Source organism: Opisthorchis viverrini (genome assembly GCF_000715545.1).
Source record: "Opisthorchis viverrini unplaced genomic scaffold opera_v5_2, whole genome shotgun sequence".
Classification (NCBI taxonomy): Eukaryota; Metazoa; Platyhelminthes; class Trematoda; order Opisthorchiida; family Opisthorchiidae; genus Opisthorchis; species Opisthorchis viverrini.
The window spans coordinates 1,244,655-1,259,311 of NW_008751658.1; the positions used below are offsets into that span (position 1 = coordinate 1,244,655).

Consider the following 14,657-nt stretch of genomic DNA (forward strand, 5'->3'; position numbering starts at 1 on the left):
CCCCCCCCCTTATGCGCTTCGGCTTTGATACTACCAGTTGCTTCACACCCGAAGCCAATTTTCCTGGTCTTTATGTGACACTGCTTACTAGAAAGGGAAAGTTGGATCTCCGTTTGCTGAAGGAAATAAAGAGAATGAATAAAAAAGAAGGGATGTGCTGGATATCTTCGCGTCTAGATTTAGATGAGAACCAATGGGCACAACATATGCGGTCTGTGAATGGCAGTGCTCAGAAAACAACAACCTAGCACGTCTGAACCAAAGGTGGTACGAACATAAATGTGAGAGTGATACATCATAAACACAGTTAAACATGGTGACCTAACGGGCTGGAAGGTGTGGCGGATGCTTATTGTATGTTTTTGAAATGCCAAAAGTATGTGGTCACAATTCCAAGAGATAATAAAACAGGCCCATGACGACTAATGTAGGAAAAGCTACTGGGGTTACAGTTAAGCTGGGTTAGCCAGAAACTGTTTCTCGAAACGATCGATTGTGGTTCTCTGATCTCTCTCAATGATTAGGTCATTGAGCTGCTTTGGAAATAACTGTGCAGTTGAAGTACCTGAAACTGTTTGCTTGTGCTCTGTAACCTTGAACTACAGCCACGTCCGAGTAGATGCAGTTCGTGTGATGCCTATATTTTATACTGCAAGATAGAGATTCAGAGATTGTGCCTACCGCTAATTTTCGCTCCCCTAGACAGAACACTAGGAGTATCTAACTTATGGAACAAAGATACGGTAATTTTTTTATTCACCGAGACGACCAGTGTATCTGGCCATTTTTTTATATGAATGAACACGCGCCATCCGCACTCTATCATACCTGGTTACACAAGGGACTACTTAGATCAGACAGCTGTGTTGTCAAAACAGCAATATTAAAACAACTGCATGACACAAGCAGAAAATATGGGGTTTCTTAGAATAGCATATTTGTATGTGTACATATATTTGCATATATTCTGCATATAAATATAGCACGAAAAACTTATAGACGCTCATTATTCTCATGCTCTACCCAATGATTGTTTCCCGGAAAAAAGGCTTAAATGGTTTGGCCAAAATGGTCTAGCATCACGCCCATTAATCGCTTCCCATTCGTTCATCAGTATGTTGTAACTATGACCTACAAGCCAGTGCTATCTCCTTGGAACGTATGTCAGGTACTAGTGTTACCCTTTCATTCCTTCAGATTCAGGTTAAATATTACCACACCTTTTCCAGTACGGTACAGTGCGAATTTTTCACGGGGTCTTCAATAAATTCGCTGTTCGGATGACTGTGGATGATTTGACGGTATTCCATTAGCTATATGGTATGTCTGGGATAGAATTAATTTAGGGAGTACTCGTTGCAAAAAGGGGAGCACTAGAATTAATGTGTTACTTAAGTAGAGCAGATTATGCTGGTGACCTCAAGGTCGACCCTACTTAGACACATGCTTCCGTATGTTGTAAACATCCATATGGTGGAAGTTCCTTTGGAGCGATTGAGTGCCATCCCAATGGCATATGGTTTTTCATCACTGTGGTGCGTGGGAAATACGTGAATAAACTTTCTCCATGATCCTCTGTTGGCCACAGACTTAGTTTTTTCAAACCTGATTGAATCCCCTCCCCGTTCTTGCAACCAGGTTTGGATTCGAGTTTTGGTGATTAGTCTCAGGTAACCTAACTAGTGCGGATAGCTTCATGCCAGACTAAAAATGACTCTATTAGTGCTTGCTGGCAGGATATTTTCGGTAGTCGGGATTCCAGCTGTTCACTTGATCGGAAACCTTTTGTGCTTACACTAAAACTGACATAAGTTAAGTACTCGATAATGTCATTTGTTCAGTACCCAGGTTTGGCTACCGTACAGTAATGAGAACATAACAAGGTTCCACAGATTCATTCTTCAAGACTGTCCATTACTGTGGCGATCTTTGCAATCTGTGTATGTAACTATTAGGCGTTAGGTTCACGGATGGGTTAGGGACAAGAAATCCAGTCTACTGCGTTATTCAAACATTTGGATGGATATTCATTGTTTTCTGATCCTCGAAGCTGGACCAAAAACCGTATTCAGTCGGGAAAATTCCGTTGCAAGATTTGGAACTGAAGTATAACTGCCTACACTGGATATAGCATGGAACACTTTCTAATTGAGTAACTAGCTATACGACCTGCCCACAGTGGAACGCTAAGTTAGCGCTGATGAAGTGTCTCTGTAGAAGTTGTTGAATGGAGTTCCAACAGAGTGGGATATTATATATGTATATATATATATAATATATAGGAAAACCCAATACACTTCAATCTTGTTTTCTGAGTGGTCATCTACCAATGAAGACGAACCGGTTTACAATTTTTCATGGCATTAACATTCCAGAAAACCCAAGCCTTATCATTAAACATATCAGAACTGGAAGTCAAAATTCCACCTTCTAACTTTTGTATTTCGTCGGGCGACCTGTTAATAGCTGAGTAATAGAAGCAGACACAAGGCTAAACTGTACAATCAAAACAGGAAATCAAATCATCCCTTCCAGTATCGGAAACCCCGAAATTCCGATGAATCTGCACTACTTGAAGAACCCCAGATCTATACGAAGAACAAACATCAATTGATTATTGCCTTGTTCCCAATCAAGGAGAAAATCGCTAAGTCAGAGTCGAATCATGGTCTTTATTTCGCATCTACTGCATCATGAAAAGACCTCTTAAATAGTTGTCATATTCAACGTTTACTCAATGAGTGCAGCATTCGACTCCTCGAAAACCAAAAACTTGGTCGGTTTCCGAGGCGGCAAGAGCCAACGGTGCCTCGGTTCCAAGGCCATTTGCCGCCGGTAACTGAATTACTGTATATTACTTACGAAGTCTAAGTAATTTGGTCAACACGACAAACTTCCAGCTGTCATTGGTCGCACTTCCAAAATTCGGTGCCAGAAACCGCTCTCTGCGAATATCAGAAGATCCACTCAGAACTAACGCACAAACCGAAGCAGGCTAAGCAATAAGTGCAGAAAAGCTCCAGAAACAGTGTCATATGGCTAACGAGTGTCCTTGCAAATGAGACGTCCGGGAACTCGACCGAAATCTCAACTGGTAAGTTGTGGGGAAATGGAGTTGTTGATCCGATGAACCAATAACAGCGCTGTCTGATGCGGTAACGAACATCACACATCTAATGTGCAAAAGACTAAACTTCTTTAGATAACACTTTGCGCCATATGCTTTCGATGGCACTCGAAGTATTCCCTGGAGGGTAGTGTTTAACGTACGTAACGTACGTTAACGTAACGTACGTAAACCATGTCATCAGCATGATTTCGATCTGTGCATGCGATGGATATAAAAAGAAATGAACAAGTTTTGCCAAATTGTTGCAACGAGCACGGAACACAAACGACCTACACAACCGGAATAAACATTGTCCCATATATACAACAGTTTGGTCCCACGCTTGTTTAAGCATGTTTCCGTACGGCAGACAGAATGAGGCGAGATCGCTTAGATCCACATGGTTCCACCAGTCAGCCACTTGTACGTGCAGAAAAAGGACGAAGAACAAAACCACATCGTTCGGAACGGCGTCACAGTCAGGTCTGCTGTAAACGCCGAATGCACATATTATTCTATAGTACGATTGGGGGTGTTTTATTTTGTAGTGTCGTAAACATCCGTTAAAATCCTAGCTTAAAAACTTGACTGGTATTAACCGAAATCAAGCACAGAGGTAGCCGATTTCTTCATGTCTGAGTACATAGTGTCCCATACGGAAGTTCTGAGATCGGCATGGGTCCCGTTTTCAGTTTTTACATAGTGCACAACAACTTTCTGTATGCTTTTTAGGTGGCTGAGCGCAGAAACTGATTTCTTCACAGCACAAACCCCAGTGACTCACTGACAGTTTACAGCGATGAATCAACATCTGTAGTTGTCCTGAATAACCGGTAACCAAATATCGATCAAACTTTCGTGATATTTCAAGAATAAAACATAAATCTCCGCTGCATGAACAGCGTGGAAGCGAAAATGAAAACGGCAATACTATGTGCTAAAAGTCATTTCCTAGAAGGCATGCTGTGCTGATTCTATGAATATTTGTCCTGCCAGTTACCACGTATCCCGCAACAGTACATGTGAACAGATGTAAGCAGACAGTGATGAAACTAGTGCATAATTTGAAGAATCCCCAATTCAATGAATGATCAAGCACCAATTGTATTTACTCTTCCTAATACAACTCTTGGACGAGATAGCTTCTTTGGTGCCGTATTCAAGGAGCATACCTTCAAAAACTACTGCAAACCTTAGCGAATATACACTGCAACTGAGAACATCACAAACGAGAGATTCAGCTGGGTTCCAGGTGAGTCTCTCGAAAAACCAAATTCGTTTGCAAATGAGTGTCTATTCGCTAATTTCGTGCAATTTGGTTTCAGGTAGAACATAAGGTTGACGGAAACCCGGGGACTACACCTACCTGATGAGCCCCAAGAAGGGCGAAACCGGTCGTGGGCTGTCGACGGATTTTCAGCAACCTTATGAGTAGTACATTACTGTAAACCTAAATTAAATGCAATGGTGGCTCAGAAAATTATTCGAGCATTCTAAGTTGGTACATTTATCACCGAAGGCTTTCAATTAGGTTAAATGTTAGAATAGTATGTTATCGTTTTTCGTTTCTGGATTCTTTGTCGTCTGATGATAAGATGTGGAACACAGATTCAGGAGACACTTATTCTTTCGTTGGCTGATGCGTGAGTGGAATGAGTGTTAAATCTACTAAATTCTCCATTCTCGGTAGTTCAGTTTGCTCAACAACCCTATAGGATCTAACCGCTTTGCTTGGAAATCATAATATTCTATTAAATCTCAGCGACTGAATAACGTCAGACGTGGTGCTCATTTCAAACAGTTTTTACCTGGCTTTCGGAATGCTTCCTGATGCGGCAACTTGCGACTGAGGGTACAAGTAAGCATATGCAATTGACAACCTGATGCCATAGATGTCAATCACGTCCCAATAAAAAATGTCTATTCTTCAGTTGTCATTTTGTTCTACACTTCTGAAGTATTTTTCCCTGGGTCAGGTGTCAAAAACGATAAACAAGAGGAAGCACACTACCAAAATAAAGCGAACTCTCGCATTATCTGGCAACGTTGGGGGAAAAAGAAAACGACGTCCTGAGGGGAAATTCACGTTCCTTGTGAGGTAATTATTCACAACATTAACTTTATGCCGATCTGACACAGCTAGTATGAAAGCGTAAATGATCCACTTATCGCAAAAGTGTCGCACATTTTTAACGGCGGTTGACGGTTTCACAGCAGCCCAAAGAGAGATGTTTTGTGGAAATTTCCCGCAGAACATCTCGATAACAGAACTGCCTTGGAGCTGAGAAAATACAAAAACAGAACTCTATCAATCACACCCAGCAAGCCTCCTAAAATAATCACTGAAGTCAGACTTCCTTAGTTCTGGAGTGTACAGGCAACAGTGTATCCACCACTCCAACCATTGAGTCCGTTCGAGTAGGTGACTTTCAAGCACAAACAGTGATGACCAGGCATCCCATATCGACTGCCACAAGGTCTTAGGTCGAACTAGCAGTTCCACATGGCTGAATCNTTCGTTGGCTGATGCGTGAGTGGAATGAGTGTTAAATCTCCATTCTCGGTAGTTCAGTTAGCTCAACAACCCTATAGGATGTAACCGCTTTGCTTGGAAATCATAATATTCTATTAAATCTCAGCGACTGAATAACGTCAGACGTGGTGCTCATTTCAAACAGTTTTTACCTGGCTTTCGGAATGCTTCCTGATGCGGCAACTTGCGACTGAGGGTACAAGTAAGCATATGCAATTGACAACCTGATGCCATAGATGTCAATCACGTCCCAATAAAAAATGTCTATTCTTCAGTTGTCATTTTGTTCTACACTTCTGAAATATTTTTCCCCTGGGCAGGTGTCAAAAACGATAAACAAGAGGAAGCATACTACCAAAATAAAGTAAACTGTACGGAAACTCTCGCATTACCTCGCAACGTTCAGGGAGAAAGAAAACGACGTCCTGAGAGGAAATTCACGTTCTTTTTGAGGTAATTATTCACAACATTAACTTTATGCCGGTCTGACACAGCTAGTATGAAAGCGTAAATGATCCACTTATCGCAAAAGTGTCGCACATTTTTAACGGCGGTTGACGGTTTCACAGCAGCCCAAAGAGAGATGTTTTGTGGAAATTTCCCGCAGAACATCTCGATAACAGAACTGCCTTGGAGCTGAGAAAATACAAAAACAGAACTCTATCAATCACACCCAGCAAGCCTCCTAAAATAATCACTGGGTTCAATTCTGAAGTCAGACTTCCTTAGTTCCGGAGTGTACAAGCAACAGTGTATCCACCACTCCAACCATTGATTCCGTTCGAGTAGGCGAGTTTCAAGCACAAACAGTGATGACCAGACATCCCATATCGACTGCCACAAATGCTTAGTTCGAACTAGCAGTTCCACATGGCTGAATCCACAAATGGTATCGTTGCTTATTTGATTAAGTGCATAATGACATGCCGGTATCAGATGAACGTGGCTTGGAAACAGCTGACCTGCAAAATGTCAATGTTATCCGAGTGCACATCTGCTCTGTCGCTGGAAGCTAATCCGGGGCAAAGCCTTAGGTTAAGAGGTCGTAGCAAGGAGAAAATCGATAATTAGGCGTCCTTCATTGGCGCGTATGAATGTGGCACGGTCTGTCTTGTCTAACGAAAGAAGACTGGTCGACTGAGAACTGAACGTAAGATGAGCCGACGAAAATTTAGAGACACTCATGTGAAAGGACAATCCAGCCTATCGACTGAAAAACCCAAATAAAGTAGTGTAGAAGTATAGAAGTCCTGGTTGATGGATGTGCAACCAATAACACGACCAACCAGATGAACGAGGTGCCGCTATTATGGTAGATTGGAAGGTAGATAAAACCCTTTTACATTCGCGACCGAGTTGATTCTATATTAGATGGGCACTGCAACACAACGACTCCCAGATTCTTCCATGAGGCAATTTTCTAACGATGAGTAGTCCAAACAGATGTCTGAATCTCGGGGAGAAATGCCCACTATCTGGCGAGATATGGATTGCGGGTGAAGACGTCCCCACCGCAAAAAATATTCTCAGTTAAACAGCGAAGGTATGAAACTAATATTCACTCTCAATCCAATGTTTCTAGACGAATCTTTCATTCGGTGGGCATTTTATCTACAACTACCTAGGAGGTGCCAAAGTAATCTCAACACTTGTAACCCCTCTAGCCGTTCAAAAATTAACAAGACCTGTAGTTCCACGTGCCCGTTGTTTTCATTGCTGTAATCTTCTCGTCAGCCCAGTTGCCTTCATATTCGGAGTATATCATCGTACTTTCTTCTTATATGTAATGTGAATACATAAACCAAAAAAGCGACATAAATTTGATGTGGCCTTCAGGCGATATGGTGGGTATGAGTAAGCCCCCTTTTAGGTTTCTAAGTTATCAGTTATCGTCAAGCATCCGAATAAATGCGCACCGCATGAAATTTTTTACCGTTACTTCCCAAGATACAACTTGGCCACACTAGTTCTACTCTATCCCAGTTAGTCGTATGTTGATATTTCTGAGGAGAAAATTTAAAAACGCCGACTTCGCTTGGCGAGTTCGACAATCATTGTACCTCAAGCGTTTTGTTCACTGGTGAACGATACGCAGGAATGAGAACACGATATAACTGATAAATAAGAACAAGATGTCAAGCCCAGGTAAAAACCTCACCCATATTAACGTGAGTCCTAATGTCATCCCCCGAATCGTAGCTTACTACATGGCACGTTATTCTTCGAAAAACGAATGCCAGCTAGGTCACATTGAACAGGATCGCAGCCTTTGCACAAAGGTATTATTATTTGCCTCTCGTACTTGTTGTGTGCATTTCTAGTCCTAACAGTATGACCAGGAAATCGCTAAATAAAGACTAAGTGCCTTATTCCCATGGGTCTGTGCGTCTGAGCTTAAAAGTACAGAGTACCCTGTAATTAATTGAGCTCACACAATATCATTCACTCAAGTTAGATGTCCTGAGATGAGAAGACGGTGGTGATCTGATATCTAAACTTAGCCTAAAGCTGTCAGTTGATGCTCGGATAGAGGATAATATTCGCTATGTCTGCAAGCCGCGCATTATACCAACATTGGTAGGTCGCCTAATGGATGGCAGCATAATCATCAATATCCCACTCAGAACTCATCAAGTTCCCAAACACCATTCAAATGTTTCAGCGCAGTGCACAAGCTCAGAGATTTACAGTCTTGTGGGAATTCTAGGTTGGTAAGTACTCTATTCATTCACATCACCCTCTACACGATGCGACGCTGAGGCACTCTGAACTCTACAGTCCGAGTTGTGCAACTTGGTATGTATCCGAAGTGATGCCTCGACATTCTGTCAGGTGGATGTTCAGCATATCAACTAATATCTCCTATGTACGTTACAGGATTACATGTGCTTAACGAGGCCAAAACAAGGCCAAAATGATGGTGTTGAGTCATTCACTTTCGACCGTTTGTCTTTTACTCATTACAAAAACTTCTTTAAAATGCACTAAATGTTCCCTCAGTGGAGTCCTACGACAAACTTTGTGTTGCGTTGGAAGCAAATCTTGGACGAGAGATGGATTTCGGGGGGGGGGGGGGGGGGTGTTTAATATGATGTAACACTAATTTTTTATTTTACGTATGAAGTGGTGTTATCTGGCGAAAATGTTAGCTTAACTCTACACAGGCTTGCATTGCAGTCAGCCACACCTTTTTAGATACATGCATTTCTACCCGGGCATCTCGCTTTTTAGATCGAGCCAACGTTTCTTACTCCACGGTCGTACCCCTTCTAGGGCTTATCTTTTTACCACTAACTGTTATGAGGAACAAAATGACGAAAATTTTAGCACAGACCATTCTATTCGTTTATACTTCTAATTCATTCTACTTATTTCTATGCTACAAAATAGTTTCATTTCCCATATACTGGTTTTGAGTACTTAAAATATTGTCATAGTTCCACATGAGGTTTTGCAGCAAGTATACGTTGCCCACCTATTTGAAAGGGCTATTTATTCGTTTCGTTTTCACTGTCAAGTGATCGAGCGGCATTCCGTACTTGCGTCGTTTGCGATGTGATAAAACACTCAGTTTTTTAATGAGAAGCACATGAAAATCCTGCGGGCGCAATCATCATCTTTCGGGCAGACCAGCAAGTATATTTAGTGGGTGTGAAAAGCTTCTCGGGGTCCGCAGATTTCATTGCGTGTCTGATAAGTAACTCGGTGAAATTCTACGGAACATAGCTTTTACTGGCTAATTCTACTCAGGATTTCTGATCCACAAACCACCAAATCCTATATCCCATCATTGAACTATGGCTGCATGGTACGCAAGCACTCAGTGATATTTTGGCCACATTCAAGCGTGCCAACTGCGATTGTTTCTCACAAGAAAAGAATAGAGTTCCACTCGGAATTGCAGCAAATATCGCGTTCGTACATTTGGGCGATTGACAACAACAGAACATGTGATGCAAAACCATCTGAACCGACCGAGAAAAGTAGTCAAACCTAGTTATTTGACGTCTTATTGAAGAAGCAATAGACTTAGTTTCTCATTTCAAATATTCTGTAGTACGCAAGCAGGTGAACCATATAGGCTAAGACACATTCCTTGAAGCCCCATAACATGGAAGCTGTTTCTAACGCCAAATGATCCTGATGTCTTACGAATCCTTTCAGCCCGAGACGAAGAGAACTTTCGTGAAAGATGCACTTTTCTAGACACCATCCAATACTGTTACTGTTGACAAAGACACAATGGCATATAGGCCTCAATCCGCTAACTGCTTTTCATCCCTAATTTGACTTACTCGATACCTTTCTTTCAGTTCACTGTACACAAAGTTCGGACGGTTATATAGGTCCCTCAAAGCACCGTTTTACCTCGTACTTTCACCCAACCTTCTTCTTCTACTGATGATTTTCAGGGCGACATACAAATGTGCAGTTATTCTTCGAATTGTATCCTGCCATACTTTAGAAACCAGTGTGATGGATCATACTACTTTCCTAGTTTCAGCCCAGAAACATGCAGAACGACTACTTTAGTTTATGTATAAGCACCCAGCTCATAATATCCCATTGATGCGCTGACTGGTAGGCGAAAATTCCACGTGATTGTGCGCGAAAGCCACACAGATTTACAGTGAACTACGGGCTGTTTGCTTGTGTGCCAACTACGTGTTTTATTTTAAGTTGCCATTGTTTTCGTGAAAAAGGAATATCAACGGTCTGAAACAAGTAATGCTCAGCTTACTGCAAGGGAAGAAGTATTCCTTTGTGTATGTGGTGAAAATCTAGCATAAAAGATACAACAATACAGACATCAATATTTTCAGACGATTCGTTTTTGGTGCTGCCGCCATATACTTGTTATTCACGTTTGAATCCCTTTCTTAGGGACTTATTCACAACTCCAATTCTTCTCAAACTTTTCTGAAAATCAGTGCAAGTAGATTTTGAACTGCTGTGGCTAGTTGTCGTGCGCGTGTGTCACTAAGTCAATCTATGAATCTGTGGCGTACATTGGTAGGAGAATGATGGCTATTCCAGAGCCTAAACAAAGCACGTTTCCGGTTGGGATGGTCTGACGACGAAAGGGGCGATCATCGCCGTGAGTGTATCCTCTAATCTCAACTTTGGTGGCTTCGGTATCTGGAAATATTCGCGAGAAAGGAAATGAACATTACGATCAGTTTCTTTGCTGATTGTTAGTTAAAACGAAGAGAACTGTTGACTTGAAAAATAACCTCAATATATCCACTTTCATGGTGCAAGGCTCTATTGATTGCAAACATTGAGGTTCCTGAGGAAAGGCATAAAAAGTAACTTTTCAACAGAATTTTGCGAAATTTTGTAGGCTTTTTATTTCGACAGCGAACACTTACCACAGTTCTGTTGTTAAATGGATGTTGTCAGTGCGTGACAGCAGACGGGGCGCTTCTTATATCAAAAAGAAGCTCACTTTCTGCGAGGTTCAAGTACTGACCGGATGCAGGGAGAACAAACATCGTGGGAATATCTGGTCTAGCTCTTGGATGTTCACACCCATTGATTTTTGTAGGTGAACTAAGAGCGATTAGGTCGCTCAACGGCACGCAAAATTTGATAATTCACCTGTGAAATGGATTGGCCAAACCACCAAGGGTTAAGCAACTGCCATACAGATAGGTGAAATGCATGCGGTGTACCTGTATGAGCCATGGAAGTGTTCCGATTAGCCGGGACACTTGGCTGACGAACATACCTTATGCGAAGCGTGGAAAACAACAGAGTCTACACAATATCCCGCGAACATGTGCACCCTCTATGCGCGCTTTTGTTATTTAATTCAACTGGTCGAGGGATCGTATACAGATGTCCTCGTGCAGCCACCTCCTAGTTAGCCATCGAACATAAATTTAGATGACTGAAAGAGAGAGATCCATTCAGGATAAGCCCATATCAGATGTCGGACAGGTCTGAGTTGAATAATAAATAATAATCGTTCAGCTGTAGCGCCCTTTCGACGCCTAGCTGCCATACCACCCGAAGGAAGCACGAGGGTTGCGGATACTGTCAGGTTGCCCAAGCCTAGACAGGGGAAGTCGAGAGGCAGATGTCGGGTTCGAACCACGGACCTTCCGGTCGGTAAATTCGCGCTCTAACCACTTGAGCCATGTCGCCCACCCCCCGGTCTAAGTTGACTTCAGTATGAATGGGTTTCAAGTAGTGCTGCACCTCTGGAATAACCATAGTGGATGTAGAATAATCTTCCGGTAGAGAACTTCTGAAGTGCTTGGTACATAACAGTATTGCCATCCGCCAAGGTTTGGTGCGCATCCCCTTCAAGAATAAATCATTTCTAGAAAGACCACACAACCTGCTTATCGTGTTTGAATATTGTGTGACATTACTTCCCATCGTGAGTCCCACAGGAGGTCACATGAACCAGCACAGAACAAGGATTAATTAGATGAAACGGCTATGGTGTTAGGTTGGGACGGCCCCTCTTGGGGACAGGTGAAGTTACTGGTGTGCATGGTGGAAATCATTAAGCTATATTTGGGGTTGCGACTTCGTATCGCTGGGGTCTACAGAAGCTGAAGTCAAACGATACTTTGCTTAACCTATGAAGAACACTTCCGTATTAAGAGACCACTTTCAGTAAGTCTTTTGAATTACATTGTCTAGAGAGGGCAAGTATACAGATGCCTCCTTTCAGGGGTAAACATTCAAAATGGGTATTTCCTGTGTGTAATTCTTTCGAGTAAGCTTCATAGAGATGAAGATGTAGGAAGTTGTTCCAGCCTTAAAGACCGCCTTCAGGGGCTCGCTAAACTTCATGTATTTCCCAAAATCTATTGACTCAAAGTCGTCCTCACGAATGCAGTGTGAAGTGGTGTTAATTAGCAGGGGGACTTGAAGTATATCCGTGAATCGCAGTTCTCAAATGTGCGTAAACAAACCAGAATAGTCCACTACTTACCACTACCGGACTATTAGTGTTACTCAAACGCACTCAGCTGTCAGTATTTTAGTGTAGATAACCTACAAAAAATTATGATCCTCAATGAGTGAAACAGTTGGGTGACATAACTAACCTTCCAACTTTTCTGCATTTTTTATGTTAGGTTCGACTTCTCGTACATTATCAGGTTTCCACATCCTGGTAAACTACCATAATAGACTGTGATCTACCGCCTAATTCATCACGGATGGTGAAAATTCTGCTACGTCTTCTTTCGAGGAATCTGTAGTAATTAAGGTTGATATTGCTGAAACCATGTTTTAAAACCTCACCGACGTTGAAAACATACTGGTATGTACTGACGATAGTCATGTGTCTTAACATAAGAAGGGCCAAAGCACATATTGAGCGTCTGATTCTCCGTTTGGAAGGAAAATCGCTCCTGGTGGATATCTAGGTTGGTCGTTGTTGGGAAGATAGCTCGGTGGTTAAAGTGCCAGCTTACGGTCCAGAGGGTCCGTGGTCCGTACCCAACCTCTGCATCTCGACTGCTCCTGGCTAGGCTTGGGTAACCTGGCAGTATCCTAGCCCCTGTGCCTCCTTCCGTTGATATGGCAGCAAGGCACCGAAAGGGTGCTACTGCTGAACGATATCATCCTGTTGGGGAGTGATCTCTCAGGCGTAATTTTCATGCCAACTCCCGTTTGACCAAGCAGCAGTGGTCTTACTTGAAGGGAAACGGAAGACTGTATCTCTATACAGGATTACCAATGGTGAGGGCTCATGGCATTGAATGCAGCATTCGTGCAGTTCAGAGTTCAACACAGTAAAAACAGCGGTGGCACTCTTTTATGGTCTCGACAACATAGCGATTGGAAGAACCACAACAGCAGACGCGAGATCCAGTAGCCGTAAAACGCGGAAAACGACTTCAGCTCAACACAGAAAAATCTGAACGCATGGGCTCAAAATCTGGTGGCTTCATCGATCGCTCAGGTATAACCGGTCGAATTTGGATTAGATGGGTGGTGTGAGGTGACCTTAAGTCAATGACGTTCGGATGACTAGTCATCACTAGCTTGATTTTAATGCTCATAAGTGTTGTGAAGTTTAGATATCCGAATCATCTTGGTGATGCAGCGTGCGAATCATAAACGCGTCGTCTCAGCATCCCAAAACATGCTAATCTTCCTTAAGAAATGAAATCCAGATAGGGAATTATGGGACAGGTCACTGCACACTGGTACATGGAACAAACCGTTACTGAATAACGTAAACGAATACCCCAAGCTTGTACTCCGACTAAAGTAAATGGCACCCTCATATTGGGACAAAGCACGGTGGAAGTGCACACACAATACCGTTGTCCAAGTGTGTGCGTAAATGACAGTATTTATAGGTCACTCTTTTCAAAGGGAAACATTCCCGTCCAAAAACAGTTAAGTATCTTCCAAACGTGTGGTTGAAGGCGAAACTAGCCTAACGGGTAGGAGAATTCATAGCCATAGAGATGAGAGATGTAGGGTTCAGGAACTTAACGAAAGGCCTGACTGGAATAGTTCCAGGCTAGAATACCGATTAAAGGTAAAGATGACGCACAGCGAGTACAACCCGGTAATTCTTGCGTTCCCAATAATCATTGCTTTCGTCGTTGTGTAAGAATAAGTCGTCGTGGTAAATTCATCTGTTTGATGGTTTTTATTCCAGTTCACTTTACCGAAGTCTCTTTAATTTTCAGGAACCACATGATGCGTCTGGCGACTGTTATACGGGCTCAAATGGTGCATTAGTATGAGTCGGGAATATGAAAGGCGTTGTATATCTGGATCACTCTTCTAGGACTAAGCGGAAAGTGCTCCCCTTCCCTAATGAAAGCTGCTAAACAACATCCATATACACATATACACACATATATACATATACTTTTGATTGCCCTTGTGGAGAGAACATGCGATAATATTCTTGCTGACTATCCCTCTACGAGTAAGCACCACTATCGCGAAGAGACCCCAGAATTCCCCGACGTTTCCCAGAGGGATGCAAGTGTTTTTTTCTATATCCTTCGTTCCTACTACCAAGTC

General features: G+C 42.4%; 1 protein-coding gene across 1 annotated transcript in view; it reads right to left on the reverse strand.

Moving 5' to 3' along the window:
• T265_12474 (hypothetical protein) overlaps positions 1-4,550 on the reverse strand; it is a gene marked incomplete at both ends in the record, with an annotated part of 7,611 nt that extends 3,061 nt beyond the window's left edge. The window contains 2 exons of the mRNA XM_009163998.1: positions 89-116; positions 4,476-4,550. Of these exons, the coding sequence (XP_009162262.1) occupies positions 89-116; positions 4,476-4,550 (103 nt within the window). The remainder of the gene's footprint in view (positions 1-88; positions 117-4,475) is intronic.
• Positions 4,551-14,657: the final 10,107 nt, after the last annotated feature.